The 12,986-nt window shown below is 35.9% G+C and overlaps 2 protein-coding genes and 1 pseudogene across 3 annotated transcripts; 1 reads left to right on the forward strand and 2 right to left on the reverse strand.

Annotated features, from left to right (window-relative positions):
- Positions 1 to 212: 212 nt before the first annotated feature.
- Positions 213 to 1,437, reverse strand: LOC130957679 (uncharacterized; annotated as a pseudogene).
- A 3,661-nt stretch (positions 1,438 to 5,098) lies between these two features.
- LOC130954576 (transcription initiation factor TFIID subunit 8-like) lies at positions 5,099 to 8,709 on the forward strand. 2 transcript variants are annotated; one of them, XM_057881337.1, is made up of 3 exons: positions 5,099 to 6,169; positions 7,124 to 7,202; positions 8,674 to 8,709. In XM_057881337.1, the coding sequence occupies exon 1, from the start codon at positions 5,143 to 5,145 to the stop codon at positions 6,130 to 6,132; it is 990 nt and encodes a 329-aa protein (XP_057737320.1). In that variant the 5' UTR covers positions 5,099 to 5,142; the 3' UTR covers positions 6,133 to 6,169; positions 7,124 to 7,202; positions 8,674 to 8,709. The 2 variants fall into 2 exon arrangements, with proteins under 2 accessions (XP_057737320.1, XP_057737319.1); XM_057881336.1 differs by lacking the exon at positions 8,674 to 8,709 and adding an exon at positions 7,515 to 7,637.
- LOC130954575 (protein LONGIFOLIA 2-like) lies at positions 7,288 to 11,985 on the reverse strand. Its single transcript, XM_057881335.1, has 5 exons — positions 11,805 to 11,985; positions 10,540 to 10,592; positions 8,621 to 10,462; positions 8,388 to 8,541; positions 7,288 to 8,287 (listed from the first exon to the last, which is right to left on the reverse strand). Exons 1-5 carry the CDS (start codon positions 11,950 to 11,952, stop codon positions 7,497 to 7,499), a joined length of 2,988 nt encoding a protein of 995 aa, XP_057737318.1. The 5' UTR covers positions 11,953 to 11,985; the 3' UTR covers positions 7,288 to 7,496.
- Positions 11,986 to 12,986: the final 1,001 nt, after the last annotated feature.

Consider the following 12,986-nt stretch of genomic DNA (forward strand, 5'->3'; position numbering starts at 1 on the left):
GTTGTGTCTTTAATTAGAATACAAGTCATCAAACTGAATTGTACGCTGATACACATGCCACAAGGGAAAAAACTCAAATGAATTCAAATATAATAATAGTCGACGACAATTGCATACATCATAAAACTATCAAAAATAAAAATTCTACGCGCCATGTTCTTCTCTCTCTATAATTCCCACATTTCAGTTGCTAGGTCCTCACGCCATTGTGTTCACTCGTGGCTACTTTCCACAACATCAATTGTGTCAGCTTCATCAACAATAGTATCATCTCCTATGGGTATGTGTTCCAGCGAAAGAGTTGCATCTTCTTCGCAATCAACATCCATATTCATACGAATAAAATTTTGTAATAAACAACAAGCGATAATAATGTGGCTTTGAATCCTAATAGGGTATAATGACGGACTTTGTAGAATCGCCCATCTTTTCTTAAGCAATCCAAAGCACCACTCAATCACATTCCTAGTCGAAGAGTGCTTCTTATTAAATAACTCTAGACGATTTTGTGATGCACAATGACCTTGAACCCACTCATTTACATGATAGTGAACATTTCTATAAGGAGATAAAAATTCTCTACCATTGGTATAGCCAGCATCCACTAAATAATAAGACCCTAAAACGGAAGGATGAAAAAAAATATAAGAAATACATTGTAATTCTTTAATAAATAGTTAAAACTCTTATCAAAAGATTAATTTAGACATACCAACAGGTATTTTCAAGCCATTATGTCGAGTAATTGCATCCCTAAGTACTCTTGAATCAGATGCCGATCCTTCCCAACCGCTAAGGACATAGACGAAATTCATATTCCGATTGCAAACTCCTAAGACATTGGTGGATATTCAAGATTTCCTCGTCCGATATTTAGGTTTATCATTCTTCGGGACAATGACATCTATGTAAGTTCCATCTAATGCTCCTAGACAACTTTATCAAATGTTAAAATAATAGTTATTACACACCAGATAAACTTGACCAGCAAGAAATTGAGCTATATACAAGACCTACCTTAAACCATTTCCATCTGGGATCCACACAATCTTTCGATACAGGATCTGCCGTTGCAAATAATATACTTTGAACACGCAAAATCGAACACAATACCTTGTGAAAATACCTACTTATAATTTCACCAGACCTATAGAACCTAACTTGTACACTGCGATTTTTGGTATGGTGAGCTAATATGATTAAGAAAGTAGCTACTTGCTCGCCTATGCCAACATGACCATCTTCGTCCAACCCACCCTGAACTTTTAGCAATTCACACAAATTGGCAAATGCATTCAAACTCATTCGTAACTCCCATATGCAATTTCTATCTCCACCTGCCCCAATAATATTATCTAATGCATCTCGCCTTAATGGCAATGTGTTCACTCTTCGACCAATCGAAGAATGACTCCGCCTTTTATTCCTAACATACATATATAAAGTAACTAAGATAAATAACATTAACGTATCAAACTGCATTCTCATAATCCAGTAATATCTAGCAAATAGCTTAATTTGCTCGGAACGATCCATCATCACTTCCTAACAAACAATAAAAAGTAAATGCGTAAAAATAAATAAATAATAAATATTTGGCACCAAAACATTCAAATAAGCTTTATATAATCACCATAACAAATCCAAAAGAAGCAGAGCTAGCAACACTAGAGCGGGTTGGGATCAAACTGCCGTCCAAGAAATTTAATATCTACTACCCTATAGTTACCATCAAAGTCTTTTTCCATAAACCAATACTCTAAATTATAAAAAACAAAATAAAAAAATTGAATTAATACTTTAAACTTCCAACTCCACAAAATAAAAGATCCATGACCCACACCGAATTCATACTTATATAAAAGCCTCTAAATTTTCTCATTAATATCTCAAAACTTTCAAATTCAGAAGAGACTACAACTTGAATTTCAAATCTAATGCAGTTTTAAGTCTAAACTCATAAATTTTTCTGGGAAAGATGAAAGACACCTAAACTATGTGCTTTTCATTAAATAATACATCCCAAAAATTGCTTGCTACTCATACAACATAAATAGTTTTCTTGCTGTTTGAAAATACAAGAAAGGCAACTAGACCATGACAAATATTATTGAGTTATTGGTTGAATCTTTATAGGTATTCCTCATACTAAACAACAATAAAACCCAATACTTCTAATTTGCTCATCATCCCGCATTAATCCCCAAAACAAATTTCAACAATCACAATACTTCACAACCTACCAGTATTATTTGTTCATTTATTCACACACCACTATTTTTTTAAAAACTAAATGTATTAAAGTTCATGGTAAAAGAGCAAAGGAAGACAAAAATTGAAAACTTGAGATAATAAAAGAGAGGGATAGCATAATCACAAACCTTCAGTGGAGTTTTCAAGAACAGAGAAAGGTTAGAGAAGCTCCACAAAAGTAGCCGTCAATGAGAAAGCTCCACAGAAGATTTTGAGACTTGTTAGGGTTTGTCAAAGGTAGAAGAAGAAGAAGTCTGGTAAGTTAAAATTGTAATAAGGATAAAATAGTAAAAAAAAAACTCAGATCAGTGTCCATCACTTTTCGTCCGTGTCTCATCATTTCATTGAAACATGAAATACGTATATTATGTGTGCTCCTGTGTGTAAGCGTGTCTTTCATTTTTTGTGTCTCAAAAATCAAACAAAAGACACGTTCTGTTGTGTCTATGTCTTAGCCTAACATACACACAAACCAAACGGAGTGATACCTATCGTTCAACACAGTAAGTAAATAAACTAGTATCATTATCAGAATAACAAACAACTACATTCATATAACTTTCAAAAAACTATCCAACATTCATACCTGTCAAAATTCACTAGAGTGCCTGGCACTTGCTGCTCTTCATTGAACTGCCGTTTCACCCGATCAACGTGGTGAAACCAAACAATGTTGAAGCAGACCAACGGGACGGCTGACAACCAGGTCCCTCACTCCTCCTCCTCACGGAACCATTGTGGGCACAGAGCCTGCATCGCAGGGTCATTGTAGACTCTCCATGAAAACTGAATAAAAAATATCTCCGACATCAGTAACCATATACTATTTATCTAACTGTCGAAAATATAACGTACTACAATACATCACGTATTTAAAATCACAATATATTTTATTTCATGACTAACTTCATCGAACTGTAACTGGTCAATCGAAACCCTCCAATGCAGGACCCTGGCCTGATGCTGATCCTTACTCTGTTGCTGCAATCCAACCAACCTGAGAGTAAAGGAAATATATACAATTCGTTAAGTAACAAACCATATGAATTGACAATAATATTTAATGCAAATACAAAAATAAACATTGGTTACCTCGCAGCCAGTGGATACTAGTGGATTTCTCTATCTGGTGAATATCACTGAGAAAATCTCTAATAAATCCAGCTCATAACAGCAGAGTGCAACATGCGATATCCGTGACGCCCCACTATGTTGCCGAACAGAGTGACTGGTACGTTCAGGCCAATACAGTCGAGCCCCAAGACAACGCCCTACACTCCCTGAAGTCCTGGAGAAGCGGTAGCCAATGTATGTGCACCAGTTTGTTGGACTTGTCTGTCATCAGATACCCTCCGATCAGTAACATAATATAGCACCTGGTGTACTGTCGGAGGGTCTTCGGGTTGTCGGTCGGGGGCATCTGGCGGACACGATTCCGCAACCACACCAGCTTTAATGTGAAAGACTCTTTCCTCTACGGAACCTGCTGTGCCACCACTGGAGGGCTGGCACCAAGTAGCTGCTCCATCATAGCCCACGTATCCATTCCGTACCACCTACCGAAGTCACGGAGACACCCCCAAACGGGGTTGCCGTGTGCGCGTAGGCCTAGGTGGTACGCCACGTCCTGCAGGGTGATAGTGACCTCACCCCACAGGAGATGAAACTTGTGTGTCTCCGGACGCCATCGCTCCATGAGTGCCGAAATCATAGAATTGTCAAAAGTGAAGTCCCTGAGTGGCACCGTGTCGCCGAATCCAGCCTCAACCAGATACGGGACGATGGCGTCCGGTGGAGAAAAGGTATGGCTCACTTGCCAGGGCAGTAGAAGGCGAGGCCTTTGAATAATAAAATAAAAATTCAGCCTTATAAAGAGATGATGATAAATTTATGCACATTATTGAATTCTTACTCTTTTTTTTTGTGTGTTTAGATTAGCTTAACATGTGATACAAGCAAATATTTCTATCTAACTTACAGATACTTCTAATTAAGAGCATACTTTCATGTTTCTAACCTACACATGTCTCTAAATTACATATGCCAGGATACCTTTCATAATTAAAACGTTATACATACTAACAACCTAGCACAAGAAAAAAAAAGTTCAAAACCAATAATTAAGTCATAACAACCTTACACAAGCAAATAGAGTTCTAAATTCCTTTTAGAGACCTATCAATAAACTATTTAACTACGTTCTTGTCAATTTAGGACTACCCTAACAATGGCCACATACTTAGATTAAACAAACAGAACGCAACTAACCTCGAAGTCGGCCGCCTTGGCGTAATGCATGTGTCGTTCAGCTTGTTGATGTCTCTGTCGTTCCCTGCCTGACGCGCCATCACCGTATCAGTCTAAAATAGAGTACGAAAGGGGCAAAATAGGAGAGAAAGAGGTTGACTGAGTCAAAATGAGACCCAGACTGCCGTTGTAAACGACTTCTATTTATAGGTGCGGACATGTAAGCGGTCTATATCGTTTACATTGTAAACGAGATAGACACGTTACAGCTGACGTTTCATATCTCGTTTACAGCATATATATTAATTGTCATCTCGTTTACCGTATAAACAAGATATGACTTGCAGTAAATATTTTTAAATTATTTATTTTGATAATTATTACAATTATTTTATTTATTTAAATAAAAAATCCTATTAAAACAACATTATTAAAATAAAAATATTTACCTTAAAGTCACAAAAAAAAGGATTTACCTTTAATGAAATTATCCAAAGTATATTAGAGAGAGTTATAATAAATTATCTATTTTGGTTAGCGCTATATATAATTTAATTTCGATACATGCATTCATTTCCTTACTGGATGATTAGACGATTTTATGAAGTATTCTACGGGAAGTGCATCAAAATTAAAAAATATATGTGTTTTTTTTTTCAATTTAAGTTTTATGAAGCTCTGAACATGATCAATGGCGGTGACGACACTGGAAGAAGCTTTCAACAGAGGAAGTTGTGTAGCGGCGGCGACGATTTTGCCAAAGCAATCGCCAAACTCGTTGTGGCACAACTCTGCGAGATCGAAGGGTTCCAGAGTTTTCAGCACTTAGCACTTGACACATTATCCGATGTTGCGGTTCGTTACATTTTCAATACAGGAAAATCTGCGCATTACAATGCTAATCTTTCAGGAAGAAATGAATGCAATGTGTTTGATGTGATTCTAGGGTTGGAAGATTTGGGATCAGTTCAAGGCTTTGTGGCTGCTTCTGATGTTGATCATTGCCTTGCAGGTTCCGGAATTGTTCGGGAGATTGTTGATTTTGTTTATGAATCTGAACAGATTCCGTTTGTTTTCGCCGTTCCGAAGTTTCCGGTGACGAGAGAAAGGGCGATGAGTCCTAGTTTCTCGCGAATTGCGGAAGATCCTCCCGGGGAGCATATTCCGACTTGGTTGCCGGCATTTCCTGATTGGAATGGAAGAGGGATGGAAGCTAATACTGCGAAGGAGGAGCATTCTCTCCTACATTTGCAGAAGCATCTTTTGTCCAATGGATCTACATTTGTTGATCATGGTGATGCTAAGGCCAAACGAATAGCTATAGAAAGTAATCCGTTTCTTGCTGCGCCTTTGTGGGATAAGGAAGTGGCTTCTGTTGTTCCTCCTCCGGTAAAGATACTCAATGATGTGGATTCAGGGAATCCTCCTGTTGTGGAAAATTGTGTTGGAGATGAATGTGTTTCTGTAGTGGAGGCATTTGCTCCGGCAATTGAAAGGGTAAAAGGTGCACGGTGCGAGTTTAGGGAAGGGAAGATGACAGAGCTTCATTTGAATAAGAAGCATGCTGTGAGTTTTAAGATTGGGACAAGAAATAAATTGTTGGGAAGGTTGGCGGATTTGAGTCCGGAATGAAAGGAGCCGCGGAAAACAAAGATGAGCTCGTTCAGTTGTAAGTCATAATTGTTTTCAAAAGAATTATGATACTTGTTCTGCAGGCTGTTATGGTAGCTAGTTCTTTGATAGTGAAATAGGTCCTTCTCTGCTTATGGGCATTATAACATGGATGTTACAATTTCATAGTAACATGCATGTTACCATTTTGACAATTTATTTTTCAGGTTTGTGCTTGTCATTGACATGTTACTATTTAGTTGATGATTCTTTTTCTTTCAAGACTGTTGTCACCCTTTATGACCTTGTGCTATATATTGCATGGAAATATTGTTGAAACTCTAAGGGAAAAAGATGCTAAAGAGAGAAGAGAGAAAATACTATGAAAATACTATTTATGTTCCCTTGCCCTTGTGCTTTTCTTGTATCGCATCCAAACCATATGCATTAGTTAACTACAAAGTGTTCCTTTCTCCTTCCCTACCCTTCCGTCCAAAACAAAACTCGTAAACATCCCTCAAGTGGTATCTGGTTGAACTACACCTAGTAACTGGCTAAGGCACCAAGTTGCAGCTTCATTTGATCTTTATGAGATGGTATCCTTGTAAAGGAATTCAATATTTAGATATTTTGTCGATTCCATAGCTCAATTTCTTGTTCTATTATTATTTCGAGTTTGTCTGCAGTTTGTTTTTGAGATGTGCCACTAATTTGTGGGTATTATCATTGCTTTTAAGATCCAGCATGTGAAAAACTTAGTATTAGTTTGAGTTGTGATTTTTTCTCTCTTGGTTGGTTTGGTTTAAAGTAGAAAGATAATTTATAATCAGTTATATTCAGATTGAATTTTACCTTGCATAACTGAACAGAAGTCTACTGAATGAAGGAATTGGGCTACAGCACCATACTGTGTATATAGAAAACATGTCATGTTTCCAAGAACATGTACTTTTTAACCTATGCTCTTTGAAGGTGAAAGTAATTGAGATATTTTCTTAATTTTTGTTGGCAGACACCAGACAATGGATACATTAACTATCTTCAAAGGCCACAATCAATGAGTTTAATATGGCTATTGAGCTATAGTGAAGGTAATATTGAGATATAGAAGTAAAGAAATTTAAGACATCTTTGGATGTTAAAAGGTCATGCCCCTGAAATAAACACTTCTGTATTTCTGCATTTATTTGATGAACTATAAATACATGGAAGAAAGATGAAAGAAGACATAAGTGTTAATGAGTTTATATACATCATAATGGTTACTATTAAGCAACTTATTTTTCCTTCAAAAATATATAGTGTATATAAAGTATAAACTATAGACATAAAACAAAGTGGATAAATCAAGACTATTACTTCTGAAACCACTTAATTGGAAATTCCTACTTCGGAAACAGCAGTTGCCTGCAATGCCTAGCTGGATAGTTAGCTACTTCAGCTCTCACAACTTCTGTAATCAAATCTTTAAAGATCAAGCGTTCAATATCCAACACAACATTTGGTATCTCGGTGTTGCACTCTGTTGAAATTGTGGGTTGATGCATTAAATCTCCCCATAAGTGACTTGTCGATTCTGCAACCTCATCAACCAACTCAAAGTTTGTGTTTTTGGGTTGTAAATTATCAATTTCTGTGCAAAGCTCATCCAGAAGTTGCCGTCCATTCAGTTTGCGATCTACTACTGCTGGCTGATTTGGCAGGCACCAGAGCGTGGAAGGACTCTCCAATATTAGTTTTTGTACTAGAATCTCATTAACAACATCAAATATGAGTTTTCTTTGCATTTCTTCAAGATTATTTATCCTAAGAATCTTCCCAGCATTGTGCTTCATATTGAACTGCAGCTTGTTTGTCTTCAATAGTTCAAGTGCAAAGAACAACTTTGGGTTTATCAGGTGACCTGGTGAATGAACTGCCTGGATTAAGCTGGGGCTACTGAGCAGCCCTGATGCGAGCAATATTTCTGCTATGTATTTACGGTCAGAATCTTTTCTCTCTCTGCAATTGGTGAATTTCTCGCTATTATCGTCATTTTGCCAAAGAACTTTATCCAAATTCTGAGTTTGAAGGTCATCATCACTGGTTCCATTGCTGAAGTTGGCCTTTGTGTTATTGAATGAAAGAGGAAGGTCCAATGCATGCCCTATGTTATCAGGAGTGGCTAAAGCTTCATCTGTAGAAATATAAATATGAAAGAGTTAAAATGTAATCCAAACTCCTTTCCTATAGATGATTTTGTGTGAATATCATGAAAACTTAAGTGTAGAATATACCTAAATCTTTTGAGGTTTCTGTCTTCTTTTTAATTGGAGAAGGTGGGTCTTCACTGTAAAATTGCAGATCAAGAACAGAAACTGGACTTTGTTGTTCTGAAGTAACTGTTATCATGGCTGTAGCACTTTCCTTGTTTAGCTCCTTTGTAGCAGTCTGATCAATGAAAGAATATTAAACCTAGTACTTTATGCTTATGGGCAACCATTGTATAATGGGAGGAAGAAATACTTACATTTTGATTCATGTGAGTCACCTGTTGAATGGAAATGCTGTTGTTGCTTTCAGAATGATCAGATTGGGTGCCGTCTATATCACGGTGAGAATCCATGCTTCTGTTGCTGTCAACATTGGAGGAAATAACATCAACTTGATGCTTAAAGTTCCTCTTTTGACACCGGATCTTGCTGAAGCCTTCATTTCTTTGCTGCAAGGTACAAACTTTTTGCTTAGGGGTGGAACTTAGGGACAATGACTCTGATGATTGCTTGTGTCGTCTTCTTTTACTTTTGGACTCTGATGATTGGTTTATAGGTGAACGCTTCTCAAAACCAAACTTATTTTGTACTCTTGGGCTTCTAGTCTCTGCTGTGTGGCTGGAGTTATTGGTGTCCTCTCCATTGATGACCTGAGGGACTTTTGAGGCTTGCATTAATTTTGAAGTTTTCTTCATGTTACTCTTATCTGCAGAATGGAAACGTTGACTAAATGAATTTGTTGGACCGGTTCCTTTTGCGGTTTGACTTTCAAGATTGTCAAGCAATCTTCCATCTTTGGGATCATTGGTAGAAAACTTGATGCGGCCTGATTTGCCATTAGTCATTTCTTTGGTAGCGACATTGGATGTCCTTGAGATTTGTGCTGGCTTCATGATGATAATTGGAAACTTTCTACCCCGGGGTGAACTTGAAATATCATCAGTGACAAATGTTGGGTCGGTGTGTTTTCTTGGGGTCTGTAATTCCGAGCTTTCACCGAGACCTCTGTCAGAAGGGTAATTTGTTTCCTGGTCTCTTGTAATATCTAGTGAATCTTTGTATCTCTGCATTGCTTCCAGAATCTGCTTAAGGGCTCTGAGATCCTTTCCTGAATTTTTAAACTGAAGATCTGCAATCCTTTTCTCAATTTCACCATATACAGAGTGGGAGGGTTTTGAAGCTGTTGGCGAAGTCTCACTTCCCTTGGAAACTTGTAAATCAGGATCTTGGCTTGCATCAGGTTGCCTCCATGGGATTGGTTCAAGTGAAAATCGTGAATCTGGTGTCGCATTTCTGATTAAGGCATTGTCCCTTCTAGAAGTCCCCAAGCACTGGTTTCTTGTTATGGGGGAAACTGGACTTTGGTGTTGGTTATATCCATCACTCATGCAAGACATCTGCGAAGAAGTATCGCAAGCTTGTGTGCAATCTGGGAGTTCTTCCAGTCCCATTAATTTTGCTACAACACTCGATGCTCTCTTAGGAGTTTCTGGTTCTTGCTGCTGCTGCCTAAGCATTGTGCTCGAACTCTCATATCCTCTCTCTGCACCCTTCATGAGATTTTGAGATCTTGTTGCTTCGCTATAACTCTTGTTGGATCCTGCTCTGCTGTCCAAGGAAAGCCTTGGGATTTCCTTGTGCTTTAATAATTGTTGCATTTCCCTCTCATCATAAGAGCGTCGAGGCGAATCCCATGGCCTTCCCCAAGACTTAGCAAGATTATGGACGGGTTCATTGGTGACAATGCCTCTGCTATTGACAGATTTAGGCAACTGCAAAGGCCGGGGAGAGTCGATGTGTTTCAAGATACGGCCCTTCTTTTCCTCTTTAGCTGCAGTTTTGACTGATAACCCTCGTGGCTCTCTCTGCATCGAGTCTTTGACAATATCGTGGAAATCCAGGGAATGATGAACTGGGGTGTCGGGTTGTTTTACTGCTTCTGGATTGGAGTTTTCTTGGATCTTGATTTGGCTGAGAATTGTTCTGTTGAACTCTAAGGATGACATGCTAGATGAGCAAGAGGATGATGAGTTGGAAGTTCCCGATGATTCTGTGGAGAATTGTTGATTCTCTCTTACAACCTTCACATTATTGTTGGCCTGCAATTACATTCAAATATTTAATTGTTTCTGAAATTTTTCTCTGATCATTATTGAAATTTCTGGTATCTACTCACCATTGCATTTAGCATCTTATTATTCAGCTCTTTGGCTTCATTTCTTGTTTCACCTGAGAAAGGGAAGGAAGTTTTAGTAGGAAGTATATATATATATATTAAAAAGAGTCTGAAGAAAGGTTTGCCATCATGATATTATCCATAGAAAAGCAAAAGATATCCATAAATATAACTGTATACGAATTTAAGTTGAGCATAAACAGGGAGCACTTTTATTTATCACAGAAATATGGGTGTCTATTGCTCAGAAGCTTTAACATATTTTTGGAAAATCCCAAATCTTATATTTGATATATTATTGTTATTATTTGTAGAATCATGTGTCACTTGGGAATGTATAAATTCTTCTAGGCTTTATAAAAATTCTTCTAGGCTTTATAAGAACTTCAACTCTTCAAGTACTCAACACGTATAGGCAAACAAATCAGTGAAAACTCAGAAACAGGAGAAACTTTTTTTTTCTTGGTTTAAATAACACTGGTGAAGGGTGTTATTCTAAAATTCAGCAATTTTCAAAAATACTTTCTCTAATATCCGAACATTCTATTTCAGGCCAAGAAACAGGTTTGAACCTCCAAGAAAATTTCCAAATTCCAAGAGACTTTCTCTAACCAAATATAATTTTTAAGGTAACTTTCGGAAAAAGATAAAAAAGCAGAGTTGCTTCAATTTCAAAATAGATAATAATATTACCTCTCTCATGCATACAGCCAAATAAATAAATAAGATTAAAATTAAAAAAAAAAGGCGCTTAGACAAAGATGTTTATCAGTGATTAGGCTGTTTTTTTTCTTTTTTCTTTTTTTTTTTTTAAAAAATCTCGTTCATAGTGCGCTTTAAGCCTTGACAATTATTAATTTATTATCAATAGAAAAAGTGAACAGACAGGAAATGAGAGAACTATGTGAAAGTAAATAATATTACTGATATATATATATATATATATATATATATATATATAAGATTTAATTGGGTGTGACCATTACTCACTACTATCGGAAGTTAGCTATTTCAAACTTAATAATCAATAATTAATTATAACATGTCAATGTCAATGTTAATATTAGTGTCTAATTCTAATTTTCAGCACTAATCAAAATAATTATAAAATTATCCACACATCAATGTTCTAAAACACAACTATATGAAACTAAATTAACACTTATCAGTCACCAAAAAAAAAAAATAACACTTATCAGAAATCAAAATTCATATGTAACAGAAGGAATAAAAGAAAATACGTCAGTTTCAGAAAATGTATGTACCAGGTGGAGTAGTATTATTATAGTTGTTGTTTGTAAGGAACCAGTGACGATGATCAAAGAGCTGAAAGAATCCACTGATGCACCCCATCTGCTTCTTCAAATCTGGATTCTCTTCCTTCATTGATGTGAAAACCTTCTTACTAGACATTCCTGTATTTCAAAACCTTATAAGTTAACTAACTATATACTATTATTATACAATACCATGTCCTTGTTTGGTACTTCTATGAATATTGTGAAGGAAGAGTTTGAAATAAATGTGTGAAGGTGAATAAGAAAAGGCTTAGGAATATAACAATACAGGGCATTGAATAATGACTATAGAATGAAGTTGCATAATGAAAATGGATGAGGATATATATATATATATATATATATATATATATATATATAGTTGAGTTTAATTTATTGAGGTACATGGTTACATGTGTATGCATGTGAACAGAAGAGAATGTCCATGGAATCATCAAATAATAGATATTAGATAAGAATGAGACATTACACAGAAAATTAAACTACATAAATTAGATGTTGGGTTTTCACATAACAGCCGTGAGAAACTATATAAGAATATATATGTAACTTTGTGCAACATGCATAAGGAACAAAAAGAAGCAGTGAAAACCAAGTAATCCCCCAAAGTGCAATTGTTATACTGCCACAAAATGTACAGAATTTTTTTTTTTTTTTTTTGTGTAACAGAAACAGCTACAGGATTGTATTATCTAATTTCTATAGTAGGAATATATAAGGAGCCTCAGTGACAAGATTTTAATTACATTAAGCAAGAGTCAAGAGATGAGAAAGATAGGCGCCTCTTGGAAAATGATAGGTTATTAGAAGTAATAAATAAATTAATAAGTTTTAAATTTTTTATTCTTTTACAATTTTGTTAAAAAAGTGGTAATTTGATTAATAAGTTGTTTTTTAAATTTGTATCATTAATATAAAATATAATTGATAAAAAAGGATAAAATACTTAATTTACTAAAAAGTATTTAAAGATGAGCCATATATATAACATATATTAAATAAAAAATTATTTAATTACTAAAAAATATAACCTTTCTTATTTAATAAGAGACTAACAATGTGTGGGTCAATTTAACAGTAGATGATAATAACAATATAGTAATAAATTGGTCAACATACATTTTGGTTCACACTTTCACTATTGATAAA

This window comes from Arachis stenosperma, chromosome 10 (assembly GCF_014773155.1).
Source record: "Arachis stenosperma cultivar V10309 chromosome 10, arast.V10309.gnm1.PFL2, whole genome shotgun sequence".
NCBI lineage: Eukaryota > Viridiplantae > Streptophyta > Magnoliopsida > Fabales > Fabaceae > Arachis > Arachis stenosperma.

Excerpts from the sequence above, each read along its gene's own strand:
- LOC130954576 (XM_057881337.1), top strand. The coding sequence starts at position 5,143 with ATGTGTTTTTTTTTTCAATTTAAGTTTTATGAAGCTCTGAACATGATC.
- LOC130954575 (XM_057881335.1), bottom strand. The coding sequence starts at position 11,952 with ATGTCTAGTAAGAAGGTTTTCACATCAATGAAGGAAGAGAATCCAGAT. Across the intron at positions 10,593-11,804 it reads TAATAATACTACTCCACCTG|GTGAAACAAGAAATGAAGCC; the intron begins GTACATACATTT and ends TCCCTTTCTCAG. Across the intron at positions 8,542-8,620 it reads TGACTCACATGAATCAAAAT|ACTGCTACAAAGGAGCTAAA; the intron begins GTAAGTATTTCT and ends TTCATTGATCAG.